General features: G+C 32.9%; 1 protein-coding gene across 1 annotated transcript; it reads right to left on the minus strand.

Annotated features, from left to right (window-relative positions):
* Positions 1–2,427: 2,427 nt before the first annotated feature.
* On the minus strand, positions 2,428–4,676 carry LOC103982044 (9-cis-epoxycarotenoid dioxygenase NCED1, chloroplastic). The gene has a single exon (XM_009398842.3). It carries the CDS (start codon positions 4,509–4,511, stop codon positions 2,628–2,630), a length of 1,884 nt encoding a protein of 627 aa, XP_009397117.2. The 5' UTR covers positions 4,512–4,676; the 3' UTR covers positions 2,428–2,627.
* Positions 4,677–20,311: the final 15,635 nt, after the last annotated feature.

Raw genomic sequence — 20,311 nt, forward strand, 5'->3', positions numbered from 1 at the left:
CATATTCATTTTGAAGAAAATTCAAAACTCTTTAGGTAATTTTTCTGAAAAAGAATATTTTTTTTCTCAAAGGTGGCCCTATTTTTGTTTATCCCAAATGAAACCTCTTTTTTTATATAATATCTAAAATAACCCTTATTAATCTCGATAATAATTTTCCCATCAATTATATTATTTTGGGCCATTATAGTATTTTGGTCACCACAACAAAAGTACTATAATGCCTATTTAAAAATATTATAGATGATACAAGTATACTCATAACATCAACCAAACTAACTTCAAGCCTAAACATTATTGGAAAAAAACTATAAATAAGTCAAACGAAATCAAAACACACAAGAAATCATTTGATATATCTAACTAGGATTTTGCTATATATTTATAATAGTTTATGAATAAATAACATCATCCTAATCGGGCCGAGGAGCATGGTATGATTTGTCATATATGAATCAAGTAATAAAATTATTATTTTCTTTTAATTTTTTTAATATGCTTCTAAATAGGATATACACCAGGCTAAAATTTTAAAGATACAATGGCTGATCTCATAAACCTAGCTAAATTAGTGATATGGAAGATTTTTTTAGTGAAGGTTCTAAACAAATTTGAGGAAAGTGTTGCAAGGACTTTTTTTATGCAGATGAGGTTTTAGATCACCTAGAGAAATAACAAATAAAAAATTCATACAAAATTTATAAGAGTATATTATTTATTGTTTCAAAAGCTTCTTATTGTTTGTAGTAGATTCAATTTAGGAGAAAACTCTAAACTCTTTAAACAATTTTTTTGAAAAAGAATTTTTTTTCAAGATGCCCCCTATTTTTGTTTATCCCAAATGATGCCCCTTATTTTTAAATATCTAAAATACCCCTTACTTTTCCCACCAATTGTACTATTTTGATCCGTTATAGTATTTTGGTCACCACAACAAAAATACTATAATGCCTATTTAAAAATATTATAGATGATACAAATATACTCATAACATCAATCAAACAAACTTCAAGCCGAAACATTATTGAAAAAAACTATAAGTAAGTCAAACAAAATCAAAACACACTAGAAATCATTTGATATATCTAACTAGGATTTGATATACATTAATAATTGTTTATGAATAAATAACATCACCCTAATAGGGATCAAGAATTAGTCTATTACAGTGTTTTAGTCACTATTATAAAAATACTATAAAACCTATTGAAAACACTATAAATGATTCAAATGGACTCATAAATTCAATTAAATCAATTATAAATATTAAAATATGATATCATAATGATCTACGACATTCAAAAAAGCATAATATATATCACTTATAGTATCTTTCGACATCTAAAAAAAAACTATAATTCTATTGAAAAAATATTATAAATATATCAAATAAAAAAAATATAATAATTCAAAACTGATAAAAAAAATTAGTGGGAAATGTAATGTTAGGGTTGTTGAGGGGTATTTTAAAAATTATATGAATTAGGAGGTATCATTTGGAAAAAAAAAATACATATGTCTTTTGAAAACAAATTATTTTTTTTTTTTTTTTTGTGGGAAATCGCTAACTCTTTTTATTTTATCATCCCTAAAGGACCAATGAGATTGGTCTTCAAAATGGAAGGACGAAAAGGGCAACTTTCCATCATTCCTACATCGGTACATACTGAAAGGACTACAAAATAATAATAATAGAGTTGCTAAAATAAAAGCTGGACCGTAGCAGCATGCTATCAACCAAGATTAGCAGTAGAATTTCATGTTAAGGTTTTGACCAAAATTTAGTACAATGTTAAGGTTCTTTTTTAACTGTGTTTGGAATACTCGTGAACTCAATCTTAATCCAACTGTGACTCGGTTTCATGAACACATTTACTATTGATTAAAACTAATTAAAATTATATACGGGCTAAAATTAGTTCACCGAAGGTTTCACTTATGCTGGAGCCAATTCTTTTGTCCACTTAGACCCTTTGAGCGATTTAAGGTATTAAGTTGGACCTACGGAAGCAGTCGGTCTTTTATCTTGGAAAATATTCGATGCAAGGCGTTTTTAATTAGGTAATGATAATTTTTAAGTAATCAAAGTTGAGCTGTGTAAAATCATCAAAGATTTACATCAGAACAACTCTATAAGAAGCGATATGATTACCTTTCAGGTTGATACGATTATTTCCAGACTGTGTTTCGTGTTGTCTTTTTCGATGCACGTCCCATCAATCTTTTTGTCTTTTTTTTTTGTTAGCTTTAATAATAATTATCAATCGAGATGCTCCATGTCTTTCACGCTATCTTCTATACATCGAATGAAATGGACACTTGATGCTTAGCTCTTTGGTCTTCGTTTCGTTGAACATTCATTCCCTCCATGTTTTGGTAATCGCTTATGTTGGTGAATGCTGCCAATATTTTAATTGCAACGGTAGGTATAATGAACATCACGAAGACAAACATTATATCACGTGAAAGTATCTATAGCATAGAGGGGACATATAAGGAGTCTTGTTTACACTATTTTCGGAGTCGTCGACGGTCATCGTCAGCGTACCTGCTGAAGCATGACACACCATCCTTGTCTGTCGAGTGTTACTGTCTGCTTAGATCGTATACCCATGCAGTGATCATTTCTACGGGCGTTGTGATCGTAGCTCAGCCTGAGACACAAAGAGCCCGTGAAATCCGTAAGGAACACGGTGCGGCAGCAGGACCTCCGCAACGATGTCCAAGTCCGGCGATTGAGCGTCCATCACCACGAATCTCGATTCGCCACTCCCCTCGTCGTGCACGTAAGAAACCACGTACCCTTCGTCCTCCCCCTCTCTCTCCCCATCGGCCACGAAGAACGGCTCTCCTCCGAAGCAGGTTGAACCGAAGTCCCGCCGAGCCACCACGCAGTCGCTCTTGCCGGCCAATGTCAAGTCGAGCTTGACGACCCCAGATATCTTGGGCATCGGATCACCCACCCCAAGGTAGGCATAGCGGTTTTTCCGGCCCATATAACGAGGATTTATGACACCAAAGTCGATGTTGGCCGCCGACATCGGTGTCCGCGACACGGCCCCGCTCCCAAGGTCAATCCGCACCATCTCCAAGCAGCTGTGGACGAGCTCCATCCTGTCCAAGGCGTGCTCGACGGAGAGGACGTTGGGGGCCACCAGCACTAGCTCGTCCCCATCTTCCCACGCGTTGAGCGCGTGGACGGGGTTGAAGCCGGGCACCTCGAACCAGCGCATCTCTGCTTCGGAGGTGGCGTAGCGAGGGAGCACTCCGATGCGAGGCACCTTCCCGTTGTCCGACCCTACCGGCGCACCCCCGCCCAGAACCATATCCATCGGTTTCATCACAATCTGGAGGTCTGGGAAGATAGCGTATCGTTCTGTGATTGCGAAGTCATGCAGGAACGATGGCTGCCGCATCGAGAAGATGGGCACGTCGTCTCCCGACTTGTTCCCGTCGGAGTCAAACCAGAAATAAGTGAGGAAGGGAGGGACGGGACCATAACGGAAGGCAAACAGCTCCCCCGTGACAGGATCCTTCTTGGGGTGGGCGGTCATCCCCATGAAGAGCCGCCCCTCGAAGTCACAGCGGCCCAGCGTGGCAACGTCGCCGTCATCTGAAGACACGCGCACGGCATAGGGCAGGTCCGACTCGCCCAGAGCGTAGAGTCGGCCACCAAAAAAGGCCAAGCTAGTGTTCGCGAGGCCCACCCCCTCGGCCGGGTTCATCTGCCCCGTCAGTACCCTGACGGCAGAAACAGCGCCGCGCGCCATACCAGCGGCTCCGTGGAAGGCGGAGAATATGCTGGGGAGGACAGGGGCGCCCGCATCGCGCTCGAGGAGGTACCTGTAAGTGCGAACGTAGCGGGAGCAGAGGATGGCGGGGGACATTCCGTCGCTCCCTGCCGGGGGGAGAAGGAGCGAGTGGAGCATGCCGTCTCCGTCGAAGAGATGATGAGGCCCTCTGGGAAGGTGCTGAGGGTTCGGTCCGTTGCGGATGTAGGCGCCTCCGGCGAGGCAGCGTGGTATGGCGCCCCGGACCACGGGACAGGATGTCGGAGGAAGCTCGTCCACTGGAGCGAAGTTGTTGGACAGGACGTGGCGTGGATCGACGGAGGGACGGAGAACGGGTGGATCAATGAAGTTATTGATGAGCTCGTCGAGTGCGTTGCAAAAGATCGCCTGCGGGGAGGGTGCTGCTCGTACCCGTGACACTGGTGCTGGCTGGAGACGGGGAGGAATTGGCCTGTGGTTGGTCCGCTGGCTGATTCCTGAGTCCTGTTTGTTATCCTGATACGGGGTGGTGGTGGTGGTGGTGGTGGATGTGGGAGCAGTTTTGGTTTTGGGCTCCGCGGCACGAGGTTTCTCCTCTATTCTAACGGCCGATATGCGGAGGAAAGAACGAGGAGGAAAGGAGGAGGATGTTGGTGGTGGAAGCCTGGATGGACCAAGCATTCGGAGCCGGCGGGAGGTGGCCGACACTGAGGAAGACGACGAGATCAGGAGGACATCCATTTTACTGGATGAACAAAGGCAGAAAATGTGGTCCACTGGCGTTAGCGCCTCCTCTCCTCGCCTCTCGGTTTCCTCCCTTGGAGGATGAGTGGTGCGAGTGGCGAGCGTGGGGACCGACCTTCATTTATGGTTGCTCCGCTCCTCTCCTCTCCTCTCCTCTCCGACCAACCTGTGGATATAACTTAACCTGAGTCCCACCTGAAATAATTGATACCTTCGACAGCAACCTTAATTTCTCTTTCTGATATTTGAATTTTATTTTCATATTCACAATCATAATAAACCGTATTCACGTATTTACGGATGTTGATCAGCTCTGCAGATCACAAGATCCATCGATTTTTTTTCCTTGGGATGCCTATTGGATGGATGCTTGCTTTCGTCGATTGATGACAAATGCGGCCAAAAATCTTCTCTCCTCCTTTCTGTGTCGGACAATAACTATAATAACCAATCACTTCTATCGTCTTTGTTCACGGCAACGATGCCCGTTATATCTTTTCGACAATAATGGAGATATTTTGTTCCCCCATTTATTTGATTCACGGTGTACCATTACTCACCTCTCGTAAAACATGAGGCATCTGAGTGTCTCCGATATATCCATTAGTTTATCAATTATCATTTAAATAAAATGTGTATGAAATATTGGAATGATCGATCAAGGCGTAAATTATGTTTGATTAATATTGGAAATCCTAATCGATAGAATATAAGATTTTTTTATAAAATCTCTCTATTCTATTGAGGAAAATCCTTTATTCTGTTGATGAAAATCCTTCGTTCTAATTTGTATAAATAGGAGAGGAACATGTTAATATATTTAAGTCAAAATTATTTCAATAAAACTTCTTCAGTGATTATTCTTATCTTTTATTATTTTTATCACTAATGATCTTCATTTATTACATAACCTAATCAATCCATGTGGAGAATAATAATAGTCATGAATAAAAACAAGTTGGGAAAACATATATGAAAGTAGAAGAAATGATATCCGATCTTCAAATTAATTTGGAAAATTTCTAATGGAAGGTTCAAGTATTTTGTAAATAAAGTTCTTTGAAATAGACAATTTTATTTTTATTGAATGTATGAAAGTAACTTTTTTTCATCTATTGACGTAAGAGTTTGAAATATTTATTTTTTGTGGTTGAAGATATAGAATATGTTCCAATATTGACATGGAAAATATAATTATCAAAGATTTGAGGACCATAGATCTTGATAATTATCTGGTGAAAATATAATTATCAAATATTCGTGTGAGATGTGGTTGCTGTCCTTTCGTTTGAGCTAAAAAAAAAAAAAAAAATAGAGACTTCTTCTCTCCTCTAATCCCTTCTCTCAAGATTTCTCCTTCTAGTCTCCTCTTCGGTTTGGTTGAGATCAATTTAAGGAAATTCAATAATAAATAAGTTTTTTTTTAATTTATAATTTAGGTCATTTTAAGACCCTCCTCAATATCTTAATGTGGGAAGTTTTTAGATGAAAAAAATTATTTTAACCTCTTTTTTAAAAATAATATAATCTCTTTCAAGATCAGTGTAACTTTAGAGTTTTGACTTAAATTTTCAGAAAACCTTAATATAATTTTAAAAATAATATAATCTCTTTTTTAAAAATAATATAATCTCTTTCAATGTGGGAAGGATAGGTTTAAATGACCCTCATTTGAGGCTCATTTCACATATAACATTACTTCAAAAAAACATAAATTCTTAATGGGCCATTAATTTTTCCAAGGATGAAATTAGCCACAAAAAGTCTTCATTTTTCCATTAAAATCAGCCCCACAACTCAAGGTAATATTGTTGAGTAATAGAACCCTAATTGGCCATTTGTCTCATCTTGTTTACATTTAAATGATATATTTACAGTTATTAGACCCTTATAAGGCTCAAAATTAACTAACTGAAAATGCCATATTTTATCCTATTATTGGACCCCTCAAATAAGTAATTTCACACAATCTTTCACAAAAAAAACAATGCAAAATATGTAATTTCTCCTTTGTTGGAAAATTTTATTAAAATACATAGAAATTTATATTAAATATCTATTTAATAGAAAATTTAATTATTATAGGTATTGGAACCCAGAAACCTTTCACAATAAATTTGGATTAGATTAATCAGTCACTACAACTTTAAACGGAGCTTTGGTTTGAGAATCAAATCATGTTAGCACATAATAGTGTAAGTTATACATTGGAAAATCAACTAGTGTAAGTTATACGTCAAAAAATAAAATAAAATAAACTAAAGTGTTACAAATCATAAGGAGGTTAGTTTGTAGGGACTAACTTGAGATTTTCAGAGATGCTAAGAAAATTTTAAAGGGTCGATTATAGTGATATCACCGAAAGAGCACCTAAAGAGAGATTGAGTTCTTTGTGGCCACTTCCTATCAAGGAAAAAGCCTTAGGGACACTTCCTAGTGGGAGACCTTAGAGATGGAAGAGACTAAAAACGTGTTAAAGAGTCGATATGACTCTCAGGGAGAAAAATGTCTTGTCAAATTTGAGGAGAAGACTAAATCTAATTCAAGAGAATTGTGATTTTTTTTTTTTTTTGGTTTAGGATGAGGTTAGTTTTTGGTTTTTTTTATTGGACCTGTACAGGTATCTTCACAAGACTAGATCTAATTGAAAAAATAAATATGAGAGCGTTGGATGGAAAAAAAAATGATCTTTAAGAATTTTGACGAAAAATATTCTATTTAAAAATACAAGTTTGATCGAGAAACTTCAGTTATTAAATATTTTAACATGATTAAGGATTTTATTAGAGTGTCACGATTGATTATGAATTGATAAATATTTCTAGATTAAAGTATTATCAGCAGAGGAGTAAATAAGCAAAGAAAGCGACACGAAGCAAATCGTATGAGATTAACCGAGGATCAACAAACAAAGAGGAGGAGGAGATTGAGGAGGTAACAAAAAGTGGCAGCAGAGATAAGGACATGTTTTAGTCCCATTTCTGAAGAATTGCAGACGAAAGAACTTAAATGGCGTGATAATTTATTTATGTTCCGTCGTGTTGCAGCGGCGACATGCTTAACGTGTTAGTGGTGCTTTGTGTCCACGCAGAGTGGCGGTTTGTAAGATGCTCGACGGGCGGGCCATGCGGTTGCTCTCGACATGACAAGTTGGACAAGGGAACGATGGGTACATTTTAGACAGGCGGGCCATTTGTTTTCTCTTCCACGTCAAGTAGTGTACGAGAACGATGAGTGCATTGGTGGAGGACAACAATGGCTTAGCACAAGGAACATCTGACTCAACACCTAACTTGCACCTTTTTCCTACGAAAATCGTGTAAGCATTAACAAATCATAATATATTATTATTTTATAAAAATATTAATATTAAAAATTAAAAATTAAATGATGATATATCTTTAAATTTATAATATATTCCTTTTAATATTGCTCAGAAAATTATTATTTGATTTGCAGGTATTTGGATATGAGATTTACAATTATATCGATATGTAAGATCCATGGATTTAGGGATAAAGAGAATACGAGAGAGAGAAGATCTATAATCTCTAATTGATTGGTTCAAATGCTTGTCTTTTTGTAGTTAAGAGTACAGGGTTTAGGATAAGTAATTAAGATAGTTCCTCTCATTAATATCATCTTCTAAGGAATCATTTTTTTTTTTCTATATTAGCTGATAACAATAATTAAAATCTAATTATATCCATAATATATCTTACCTAATTAGATAGGATCGCATAATCTATCATTTTTTCACTTGGCTTATTAATTGATAAGATACAAAATAGTTCAAAATCAAGAATAAATAAAATAAAATTTATTTAAAAATAATTTTACTTAATTAGATTTTAAATTTTGAAAATCTTTTATATGCACAAAAATAAAAAAAATGCTAATAAGTCTAATAAATATAATAATACTATATTAAGTCTGATTAGCCATACGATTCATAGCAATTATATATTATCAATATTATACTTTCTTTTATATACTATAACACTATTAACTCTTCTTAATATAGTATAAAATAACCCATATAATTTATCTTATCAAGATGATTCTATCATCATATTTAATAATAATATGTATATATATAAAAGTGTGAATAAGATAGTAAAAATAAATAACTTTAAGTATATAAACAAGAATATCCATTATAATATTAACTCAAATATGTATTACTATATATTTTATGGGTTGCTCAAAAATCCAATTGTAAGAATATATTCTTTTAAACACTTTAGACAATACGTCTTAATTGAATAGATCAAGTATAGTAGAACTCAAATTATTAATTGATATTAGTTATTTCTGGACTCTTTTTCTCTAATCATCAGGTACTTTATACGAGAATACATAGAGTTACAATAGTACTTATCATTCTTAGAAAAGAAAGTTACTATGATATATCACAAAGTATCTTTAATGACTTGACAATTGAGTCTGATCATACCAAGACTTGAGATAAAATTTTACGACCATAAAATTTGATTAGTGACGTCAAAGTATACCACAAAATCATCTTCCATTATTAATAATATAATAATATATTACTTTTATTTTTTTTCCTATAAATCGTCTCTCGAGAGACAAATCATAAAGTAGACTTTTTGTTATCAAGACAATTAACAAAATTAGCACTTGAAAATATCATCATATCAATTTCATGTACATGAGCATATCATATTTCATCTTTTTCAAATATCTTATTATTTTCTTTGTAATAGTATTTTTCTTAAATTTAAAGTAAGTGATAATATCAAAAAACTTAATATATTATTATTTAGAAGCTTGTTTATGGTCATAAATAGATTTCTTAAATCTGCATGCCAAATTTTATATTTTTATATTTTTTTACGAATCGTTTAAGCTAACCTAAATAAATCTAGATCCACAATAAAAAAATTTGTTTTCATATTCATATGATATTACTTAAAATCATAATGAGTTATTAATGTCAAGATAATTTTTTATGACTTCATTAAAAACTAAATAGTTAAGCTTTTGTATATCTAAAAATTGATAGTTACACTTCTCCTTTTTATTGATGACAAATGGGGAGAAATAATGAATAGTTGGTATCGGAGCCATATTTTTTTCTCTTTTGATTTAACACCCAAGAGAAATGACTCTTTTCAACTTTCAAGTGGGTCACTCTATCATTCGTCTTCCTATGTTTAATGAGACGGACTATACTTATTGGAAAACTTGGATGAGAGTTTTCTTGCTTTCATTGAACTCCGATTTATGGAATATCGTTGAAAACAGAGTTCAAAAGTCTTCTCTTCCAATGAACGAATGAAATGATGTGGAGAAGATGACTTTCTCTTTGAATGTCAAGGCTATGAATACTTTGTTTTATGCTTTGGATAAAAATGAATTCAATCGAGTTTATATTTACGAAATGGCTTATAAGATTTGGCATACTCTTGAAATCATACATGAAGGCACTAGTAGAGTTAAAAATTCAAAAATTAATCTTTTGATGCATGATTTCAAATTGTTTCGTATGCAATCAAGTGAAACTATTATTAAAATATACACCTGTTTTATGGATGTCGTCAATAATTTAAAAGTACTTGGTAAAAGTTTTTCAAATCTTGAACTTGTGAATAAAGTTTTATGTTCTTTTCCTAAAATCTAAGATTGAAAAATAACTATAGAGACAAAGAACTTAAACAATTTTTCATTGGAAGAACTTATTAGTTCATTGATGACATAAAATAATATGCAAGATACATTATGAACATGATGAACTTGAGAATAACTTTTCAAAGAATAGAAAGGACTTGGCACTTAGAACAAAAGAAGATCACTCAAGCGAAAGCTCAAGTGATGATAACATATAACTTCTTTCTAGTCATAGGTGCATTACAAGCCAATCATATGAGTGATGGAATGTGTGACTTGACACGCAATCATTTTGCTTATTATTATTATTTGATATTTTATCATTTTTTATTACCTATTGCTTGAATATATTGTGATGTCCATGGATCTATGCAATAAGAATCAGATCGTAATGAGATCGATTCGTCTTAAAACACAAATCCTAAATAATCCCGGTCATAGGTTACTCGATAGGGACATTGAGATAACTGGACAAACTGGTGTGCTGTATATCCGTCCATATAATGGAAGTAGCTTGTCTTATAGTTGCTCATGTGGGGATACTAGGGATACAGTATAGGTGCTCATTTGAGAATGAGTTCACTGATTAATCCGCTTATGAAATGCTAGATGATTGATGATGCCTTATTATCAAACAACGATTTCGTAGTCCTACTGGTGTATCTGGTTCTTAGATTTGAGACACCAAGAATATCCTATATGAGTACTACATTCTTTGATACCAGACTTATAAGTCTGGAGATTCCAAATCTAGCACAACCGGTCATCGAGAGTGGTAGCCAACCTTACGAGGACTATTAAGTATCGATAGAGGATCATCCACTCTCGGTGTCAATAGAAGAATATTTCATGCGTTCTTGCTTAGACAAATCCCTAGCTATGGTCATTTGGATTGAGAGAGAAAGAGTTCTCCAGGAGAATCCGATTAAAGCAAGACTCGAGTAGAAACTGTATAGGTCTAACAGCATCATACCCAGTATACGATCTTTGGAATATTAGATAAATGAGGGACTATATATATATGGTAATTGAGGATAAATAAGTCCAACGGATTGGATTCCCCCCATAGTTTGGGGACTACGGCGAAGTGGCCTACTACGTCCACAGTCGATGAGCCAAGCGAATTATTATGGAGATAATAATTCACTAACCTAGAAATTTTTTTGACATATATGACTTATGACCAGATCGATATTGAGCCTAGAAGGTCACACACATATGGAAGGCATTGCGATGAGTAGAGGTTCGAATATGAGATATCCGATGGAGCCCCTATCTTATTGATATCTAATAAGCCCATGAATTATTAGATCTATGGATGAGATCTAATAAGAGCTAATGAGAAATTATTGGATAGAAATCCACTAATCTAATAGGTTTTGGTAGTTGGATGGAGATTAAATACTCGATAAGATAGGATCTATTAGAGTTAAATTGACAAAGGACCTCTATAAATATGAGGGAACTAATGGTTCATAGACTAGAGTCTCTTTGGGTTTCCATCTCCTATTCTCTTATCCTTATCCTCCTCAAATAGTAGGTTTGGAGATTAAAGAAGCATCGTTGTAGCCCTACTGTGTGGATCACCGCTAGAGAGGAGGACGCTTGACCTCCTTTATCCTCTCCTAGTGATCTATAAGGATTAAGGGATATACGATCTCCCTAGGTAACATAATATTTAATATACATGTGATTTTTAAGTTTCACGGATTTTGCACACCAATCTTCGCACGACGATAAACATCGATGAAAAATTCAAGGATTTTATTTTTATATTCTTCCACTTGACATGTGATGCCCACTAAGATTTTCCTACACTTCTCACAAGTAAACTTATAAAATTTATAAAATAAGAATCAAAGAATAAAAATGAACTTAAAATGAATAAAATAACTTGTTGTGAATGCAATCGGCTAGGGCACTTCAAAAGCGAATGTCCATAATTAAAGAAAGTGCTCACACAAAAGAAAAAGAAATCATTCAAGACGACATGAGACGAATCAAGTGCATTCGAAAATGATGAGTAAACTGACAAAGAAGAGGTGGTGAACTATGCCTTGGTGGTTGACGATGGGGTAAATGACTTACCCAAAACCTCTTTACATTACAATGAAATTACTTGAGTTGTTTGATGATTTTAAATTAGTAATAAAAAATATATACAAAAAAATTCATGCTTCTCTTTCTAATAATTTTAAAAAATAAAAAATGAGCATGACAATTGCATGTTAACTCCTTGCACTAAATGTAATGAGTTAGATTCACTAAAGAAGAAAAATGCATTACTATAGTAAATAAAATGATTTTGATTAAAATTAATTTATGTTTAAACCATGCTTGATGATTTAATGATTTAATTACATATGATGATTTGAAGTAATAATGATTTTTATGATTTATAGTTTATTGATCTTGATTATTTCTATGACGAAATTTACTCTTTCGGTTTTAAACAATGATGCATATGTTGATTATGACATATAAAACTAATGTATGCTTGTATGAAATAAATCACACAAATTGAAACAACTAAAAAGTGAATACATTTTAAAAATTTCTCTATCTCTATCTTATCGATCTTTCAAAAGAAAATTGATAAATCTATTTATGTCATTTTGAATCTCTTAAAAATAATTTTAATGATTTTGATTATTTGAATGAGTTTTTACCTATACTGTGATTTTGATTCATGAATTTTTGAATTGTAACGTAATTTTTATGATTCATGAATATTTGAATTATAACTTGAGATTTTTCTTTAATATATAAATCATTATATTGATAACTTGAGATTTTTTATACATAAATCAAGATATTTTATTTCTTTCTCCTATGATTCTTTTTGCTTTTTAAAAAAAAGTTTTATCCAAATCATATTCTTGATTCTTTGATAATTATAATTTGATATTCTTATGAATCAAGATTGTTTAATATGATTCTTCTTTTCACTATTTGATTTATAAAAAAGAATCATAATTTATCTTTTGATATTCATAATTTAAAATTTATTTTCATGAATTGTATATCTCATCATTAAGTTAATTTTTCTTATTATATTTCATTTGATAATTTGAAAAATGATGTGATGGGAAAAATTTTGCACTTATTGTAAACTTCCCTTCCTTTTGACAATAACAAAGGGGGAGAGAAAATTACTATCTTGCTATCTCAAGAAAAGAAAATTACTAGCTTGCAAAGAAAGGCAAAACTTGCGAGCTTGCATATCTCAAAAGAGAAAGTCTTGCGAGCTTGCACATAACAAAAAAATTAGCAAAAAAGGTGCTAGCTCGCATATTGTAAAGAGAAGCAAAAAGTTGCTATCCCGAGAGAAGCAAAAACTTTACTAAACTTCATATTCTAAAAAATTATTAGCTTGTGCATCGCAAAGGAAACAAAAATTGCTACCTCGAACATTACAAAGGGAGCAAAAAATGCTTGCACTTCTCAAAAGAGAAGAAAGGACTCACTAGCTTGCATGTTCTAAAGTGATAAAAAATTTGCTAAATAGCTAAGCTTTTATATCTCTAAAACTTGATAGTTGCACTTCTTTTTGTTAATGACAAATAGGGAGAAGATATGATGATCATATATGATGTAATATATTTTAATATTTTGATATCATGATGATTTGAAATATTTTTAATGATGCATGCAATGCAATGATATACATATAATGTGTTCCATATAATTATGATTATAATTGCTTTAACTTGAAGTTAAGGTTCTATTAATATGACATATTGATAGGGAGAGTTTTGTTTAAACTTCATCATCAATTGTTTGTCATCATAAAAAAGAGAGAGATTGCTGAATCTTGGATTTTGATGATGAAACCAATTGATAATGTTATGATCTAATTTATGTTTTGAGTGACGTAGGACTAGCTTCGATCAAGGAGACAAATTGATTGAAGTAAAAGGAATTAGATATTGGGCCGAAGGTGAATATGTCAGAAGATTGAACGTCAGATCAGAGGAATGGTCGACGTGTCGGCAGAAGGCTTGCCATGAGTTCTAGCATCGGACCGAATGATCGGATATTGCTCCAAGGAGATCGAAAGTTACGGGAGTCAACATACCGATTGGGCAATACGCTGAAGGAGAGGATGATACGTCGGAAGAATCAATGACATGTCGGACAACAAATAATTCGTGCTTTATAATAATTTATCTAAATCGAGTTAGTTTAGGTCGTAATTGAGTTGGTTTCAGGTATTACTAGGCCAACTCAATTATAGGCTAATTAGGCTTATGTTGGGGCTGCTTTGGGCCAAGAGAAAGGCCCATTCAGTGACTCGTTGGGTCAAGCAATGGCACAGCAAGTCCAGGTAATGGCACCGCTAGAGGCTCAATCTCTAAGACATTCTCTGAGACTGTGTCAGGTGGTAGTACCGCTAGACTGGGTGGTGGTATCACTCAATGTAAAGTGGTGGTACTGCTAGTCTAAGCGGTGGTACAACCTAGTATCAATGCTGTAGACGATGGTATCACCCAGCATAGGTGGTGGTACTGTTAAAACTCGGGAAACTCAAGATGAGACTTTTTAACACTAATTTTAAAGTCATTTATGGTTTATAAATACCCCAGCTATTTCTGCATGGAAAAGCATAAATTAGAGCAGAAAGGGATTGTTATTATGGGTTATAAAATTACTAAATATCCTGCTCCTTGCTTTCTAGTTTTTTAGATCATTCAAAAGAGGTGGGAGGCTTGTAAGGGTTATCTCCTAAACCCGTAAAAAGGAGAAAGAGTGTAAAAGGATAGTTGGAAAGAATGTAAAAGAGTAGTTGGTCTTCGCTAATTGAAGGAAGACTGCTAGTGGAAGTCGGTTGCCTCGAATGAAGAGGAATTGAGAGTGGATGTAGGTCATGACGACCGAACTATTATAAATCCGGTGTATTCTTTCCTTACTGTTTACTTCCATTACTTAGCTGCTCATTCCACCATATATTTACTCTAAGTCATTACATTCATTACTTTCCGATACGTCAAAACAATTTTATCAAATATAAGATTTTCAAACTGATGTAATTTTGCATAAGCACTAATTCACCCTCCCCTACCCCCCTCCCTAGTGTTGACTTGATCCTAACAATATCGATATGTAAGGAGAACTAGACTCGTCGTATCCTTTCTTTCTATCCTTTACAAGACTACTATGATAGATGAATAAAAAAATAAAGAGAATATAAGAGAAAATCTATAATATCTCATTAACCCGTTTACTAAGGAAAGAAAAGAGAAGATATGTAATTTCTCAATCATGTTATGTATTCATACATCCACATATCCGCATATTTGTTTATCTATGTATTGTATGTTAAATTATGTGTTTAATTCCAAAGAGATCCTATCTTTTTATAAACCATAATAGAGAGTGTAAGACAAATAATTAGAAAAGTTCGATAACTGCAATCAAAATTTAATTATATCCATGATATAACTTTAACATCATATAATCTATCAAAACAAACTTGTATTTCTTATGGTTCACACGTTGGACAGCTGGTTCTTATGTTGCTTCCTTCCATACTGATAAGTCCATAAAATGACATCCAACTTTCTTTTTTTTTTGATGATTTAGAAGTGAAGTAGTTAAGAACATTTTAAAACAAAATTGGCATCAATTGATGATCTAATAAAGATCTCAACCTACGAAAACAAAAAAACAACAAAAGTCATTGGGACCAGGAAGTTAAAGAATTGATCTTTGGGACAAGGGAGTTGATGAATTGGTTGATAATATATTAAGAAACAAAAATCTATTAGCAGAATTCTCAAGTAATAAGTGGTCATAAAAAAAATTATGTACATTTAAAAATATTGATTTGTTGATGACGTCTATCTTCATGATATAATTTTTTTTAAATAATCTTTTTCTTTTAATAAAAAAATCAGAACCAGAGAAAAAAAAAAGAAAAAAAAGTAGATGAAATACTGGTGGAGCCCACTAATAGGCCCCGAAGAAAATTGTGCGTCAACTGATAAATTATTTGTGTCTCCTTTCCCCGAATAAAATTTGTTCGCCGTACCCATCGATTTGTTCGCATCACCTCCTGAGCTATACCTGACCATATTGATGGAGCCCATTTTATGTGCACATCCTCAAAGTCTTTTATTTCAGCGGCCTCTAACCATTGGAGCGGGACTCTCAATTTCCAAGAATCAAGCGACTACCTTTGGCATGACTATTACTTGCCAAGCCCAATATTTAGTGAACCCTACATGCAATATAGCATGCCATGTATCAAATCAGCTTAAGTGGAAGATGTGGAGAACAGATGGACGGGTAATCGTAAAAATAATATGCATGATTTGTCTATCCATCCAACGGTCCTCAACATCATCAAACAAAACAAAACCGTGCAGCATTCATTCATCACAGGCATGATCATAAGAAACCAAATTGACTCCTACTTAGTTCGGGATCAGCTAGACTAGTCTAGCTTGTATTTCTTTATATGAATCAGCCAAACACAACTAGAGTAATTAGGCACGTGAAAGAGGAGAAATCGAAGGACATAAAAAGTTGATAGGCACCAAAGGGCAATCAATCAACCTCTAGATGACTTGGAAGGTGCTGCATCGCATTCATTGATAAAGATTGTGTCAAGTCACCCCGAGATGCTAGATCAAATGCTATCGTCTACAAATCACTAAAATATTGATTGATATATTCTTCCGCAATGCATAAGCTGAAATAGATCATCTAAAGAAGATGATGTACTGACTAGTTGAAGATGAATTTTCTTTGTGGAACCTTAGGATTTTAAAGAACAACTTTATCAACAGTTAATCACATCTTGTACATGTCTACGGTGACAGTCGTAGCCCTCTTAAATCTCCCCGAGTGACTTTACCCTCCCTCATAGTTATCTGTAGCTCAAAATCATCAATAGATTCCACGTATCTCCCTAGCTTGGACAAGATACTGAAGCTAAAGGTGGATACCAGTATGCCATCTAGTAAGACAGTACATCCAATATAACCAAACTAATCGTCGTCCTCATCAATGTTTCAACCTCCTCATGGCTCCTTTGACCCATCTACTTCTGTTGCAAGCACATGTTTCTTATTGACAGATACGACGGACAACACTGCAGCGGCAGAGTGTCACTGGTACAACCTTTCAATGTCCTTCACGTGTAGTGTCGAGCTCTTTTCGGACGGTCTCAAAGTTGCATATCTGGAACGTCTCTCCCGAATCAAAATTTTTTCATCGACTCCGAAACCATATGTTCTTGAATTCCAAAAGCATCCCTTGGCAGCAACGATTCCCTCTACGTCCTATGGCATTTTCCACCTTGCCAAAGCTGTCAATATGACAATGGTCTCCTATCGGCAAAACTAATAAAATTTATTATCTTTGGGTATGTGTGAACTTGCTAATTGTGGTAGACAGAAATAATAAAATTAATAATGGTTTGGAAAAGACATGGATGTAGCAGGCGTACCTTTTTTATAAGGCAAACTTGCATAGCTAGATGAAATATTTAGAACAATTTATCAAATAACGCTCCACTATTTATTTTTACCCGATGACATCTCTTTTTTCATAAATATCAATTTTGTTCTTACTTTTAAATTTTTTTGAACTGATTTAAGTTAATAAATCAATTTGGATATGTTAAGAGCTTAACGACACTAAGAGGAGGGACGGGGGTTGAATTAGTATTATAATAAATTTTAATCGTCTTAAAACTTGATAAAAAAATTTGTATCAAAAACATAATTAATCAAATATTAAGTGTGAATGAGGGTTGAATGATAATAAGTAAGTAATTATAAGCAAAAGTTATAATTAAGAAAATAAATACAAATTGATTTATAGTGGTTCGATCTTTTCGATCTATGCCCACTCCTAATTCTTTTTCCCTCAAGATAATCGACTTTTACTACTATTTTTTTTTCAACGGACAAAGATTAATATTAAACTTGTGGTCAAAAGTTTTACTTAGAAAGAATACATTCACTATAATAAGATATTTTTAGTTTCTAAAAATGACTTATTAAGAATCATTATAATCTTAGTAACTCATTAAAATCAAAAGTTACATCAAATGGATATAAGACTATTTTAATAGGAATTTATATGAAGAAATTTATACTAAACAAAATAAATGAGTCACAAAGAAAGAAAAGAAATTTTTAGTTTGTAAATTTTAAAAATCTATTTATGACCGTAAACAATCTTTCATATAATTATATATAAAGTTTCATGATATCATTATTTTCTTCAGATTTAAAAAATATATTATTGATCAGTATATATATATATATATATGTATATGTATATATATATATATACATATATATATATATACATATATATATATATATATACATATATATAAACACACACACACACACACACATATATATATATATATATATATATATATATATATATATATATATATATATATATATGAAGGTTAGTAGGAGAATGTTTATTATATTGATTTTGTATATGAAAATTATTTTTCTTGTTAGTAGTGATCTTGATTTATTATATTAAACTAAAAAATTTCTAATCAAAAATTTTTGATAATTGATATGAATGAGACAACTTATGTTATTGATATAAAGATTATTAGAGATCAACCTCGATAATTATTAAGACTACTCAAAAAGGATATATTGATCAAATCTTTAAAAAATTTAATATGCAACTTTACTCGATGAATGCTACACCTATGTATAAAGGTGCAAAATTCAATATAAGACAGTCCTAAAAATAGTTTGGAAAATAATAAAATGAAGAGTATTTTGTATGTATAAGCAATTAAAAGTCTACTATATGCTCAATATCGAACCATATATTAGTTTTGTGGTCTTGATACTTGAAAGATATTAGAGTTACTTAATAATGAATTATATGCTCACATACAAAGCTATTGGATTAGCTTAAAATGATAGTATTTTTAAATATTGATTCTGTAAATTATTTTGATAGTAGAAAGTCAAATTTATGGTTTGTATTTATATTAGTAGGATAGGTAATTTACAAACAAAAGTGTAAAGTAATATATTATTACATTATCGATAATAAAAGCTGATTTCATGATATACTTTAAGGCCACTAATCAAGTTTTATAATTGTGAATTCTTATATAAAGATTTGGTATGGTCAAACTCAATTATCAAACCATCGAAGATATTTTGTAACATATCACAATAATTTTCTTCTTTAATAATAACAAGTACTTTAACGGTTTTAAGCATATCAACATATAGTACCGGTGGTTAGATAAAATATTTAGAAACAACTAAATATCAATTAAGAATTTAAGTTCGACCATTGATTGTTGATCCATTCACTAAGACTTTAAGACTTAAAATATTTAAAAATCATAGTCTTATGATTGTGTTTATGAGCAACGTATAAAGATACGAGGATGTATGTTTGAGTAAACATTATAATTGATATTTTACTTACGTAATTAAAATAATTTCTATTATCTTATTTTTCATCAACGTATGTGCATATTATGTTTGTACATGACAATAGAATTATCCTGATATGATAAATTATAGGGATCACTATAGATTATATTGGGAAGAATTAATAATAATATAATACATAGAAAGAAGTATGACACAAGTGATATGCAATTGCGATAACTTGCATTTATAGTTTGACTTAATGTGGTATTATAATATTTATTAGATCTATTAACATATTTTCTAAAATCGTGCTTGTATAAATTATTTTTCAAAGCTTAGAATCCAATCAAGCAAAAATATTTTTAAAAAATAATTTTTTATTTTATTATTATAATTTTGAATATTTATTTTACATCTTTTTTTATTCATGAGCCAAGTGAGAGAATATTAACCATATACGTGGCTCATAAGCTAATTGTTGAGATATTTTAAAGATAATGATTGGATTTTAATTAAAGATTTAAATATCAATATTTATGTATATTCAAATCTTGAATATTAATCTTGATGAAAGAAAATATCTGATAAGTCTTCGTAGACCCTCTCTCTCCTCTCACATATAAATAAGTATAGCCTTTTGTATTTTGTGACGGGTTAAGAAACACAAGTGCATTAATCACTATGGTCTTACGATAAATAGGAGAGAGGGGCAAAGAGGACTAGTTCTTTGTTGGGATCAAAGACGATAGCAGTATCGAGATATTTCGATTTAACATA

This window comes from Musa acuminata, chromosome BXJ3-4 (assembly GCF_036884655.1).
Source record: "Musa acuminata AAA Group cultivar baxijiao chromosome BXJ3-4, Cavendish_Baxijiao_AAA, whole genome shotgun sequence".
Taxonomy (NCBI): Eukaryota; Viridiplantae; Streptophyta; class Magnoliopsida; order Zingiberales; family Musaceae; genus Musa; species Musa acuminata.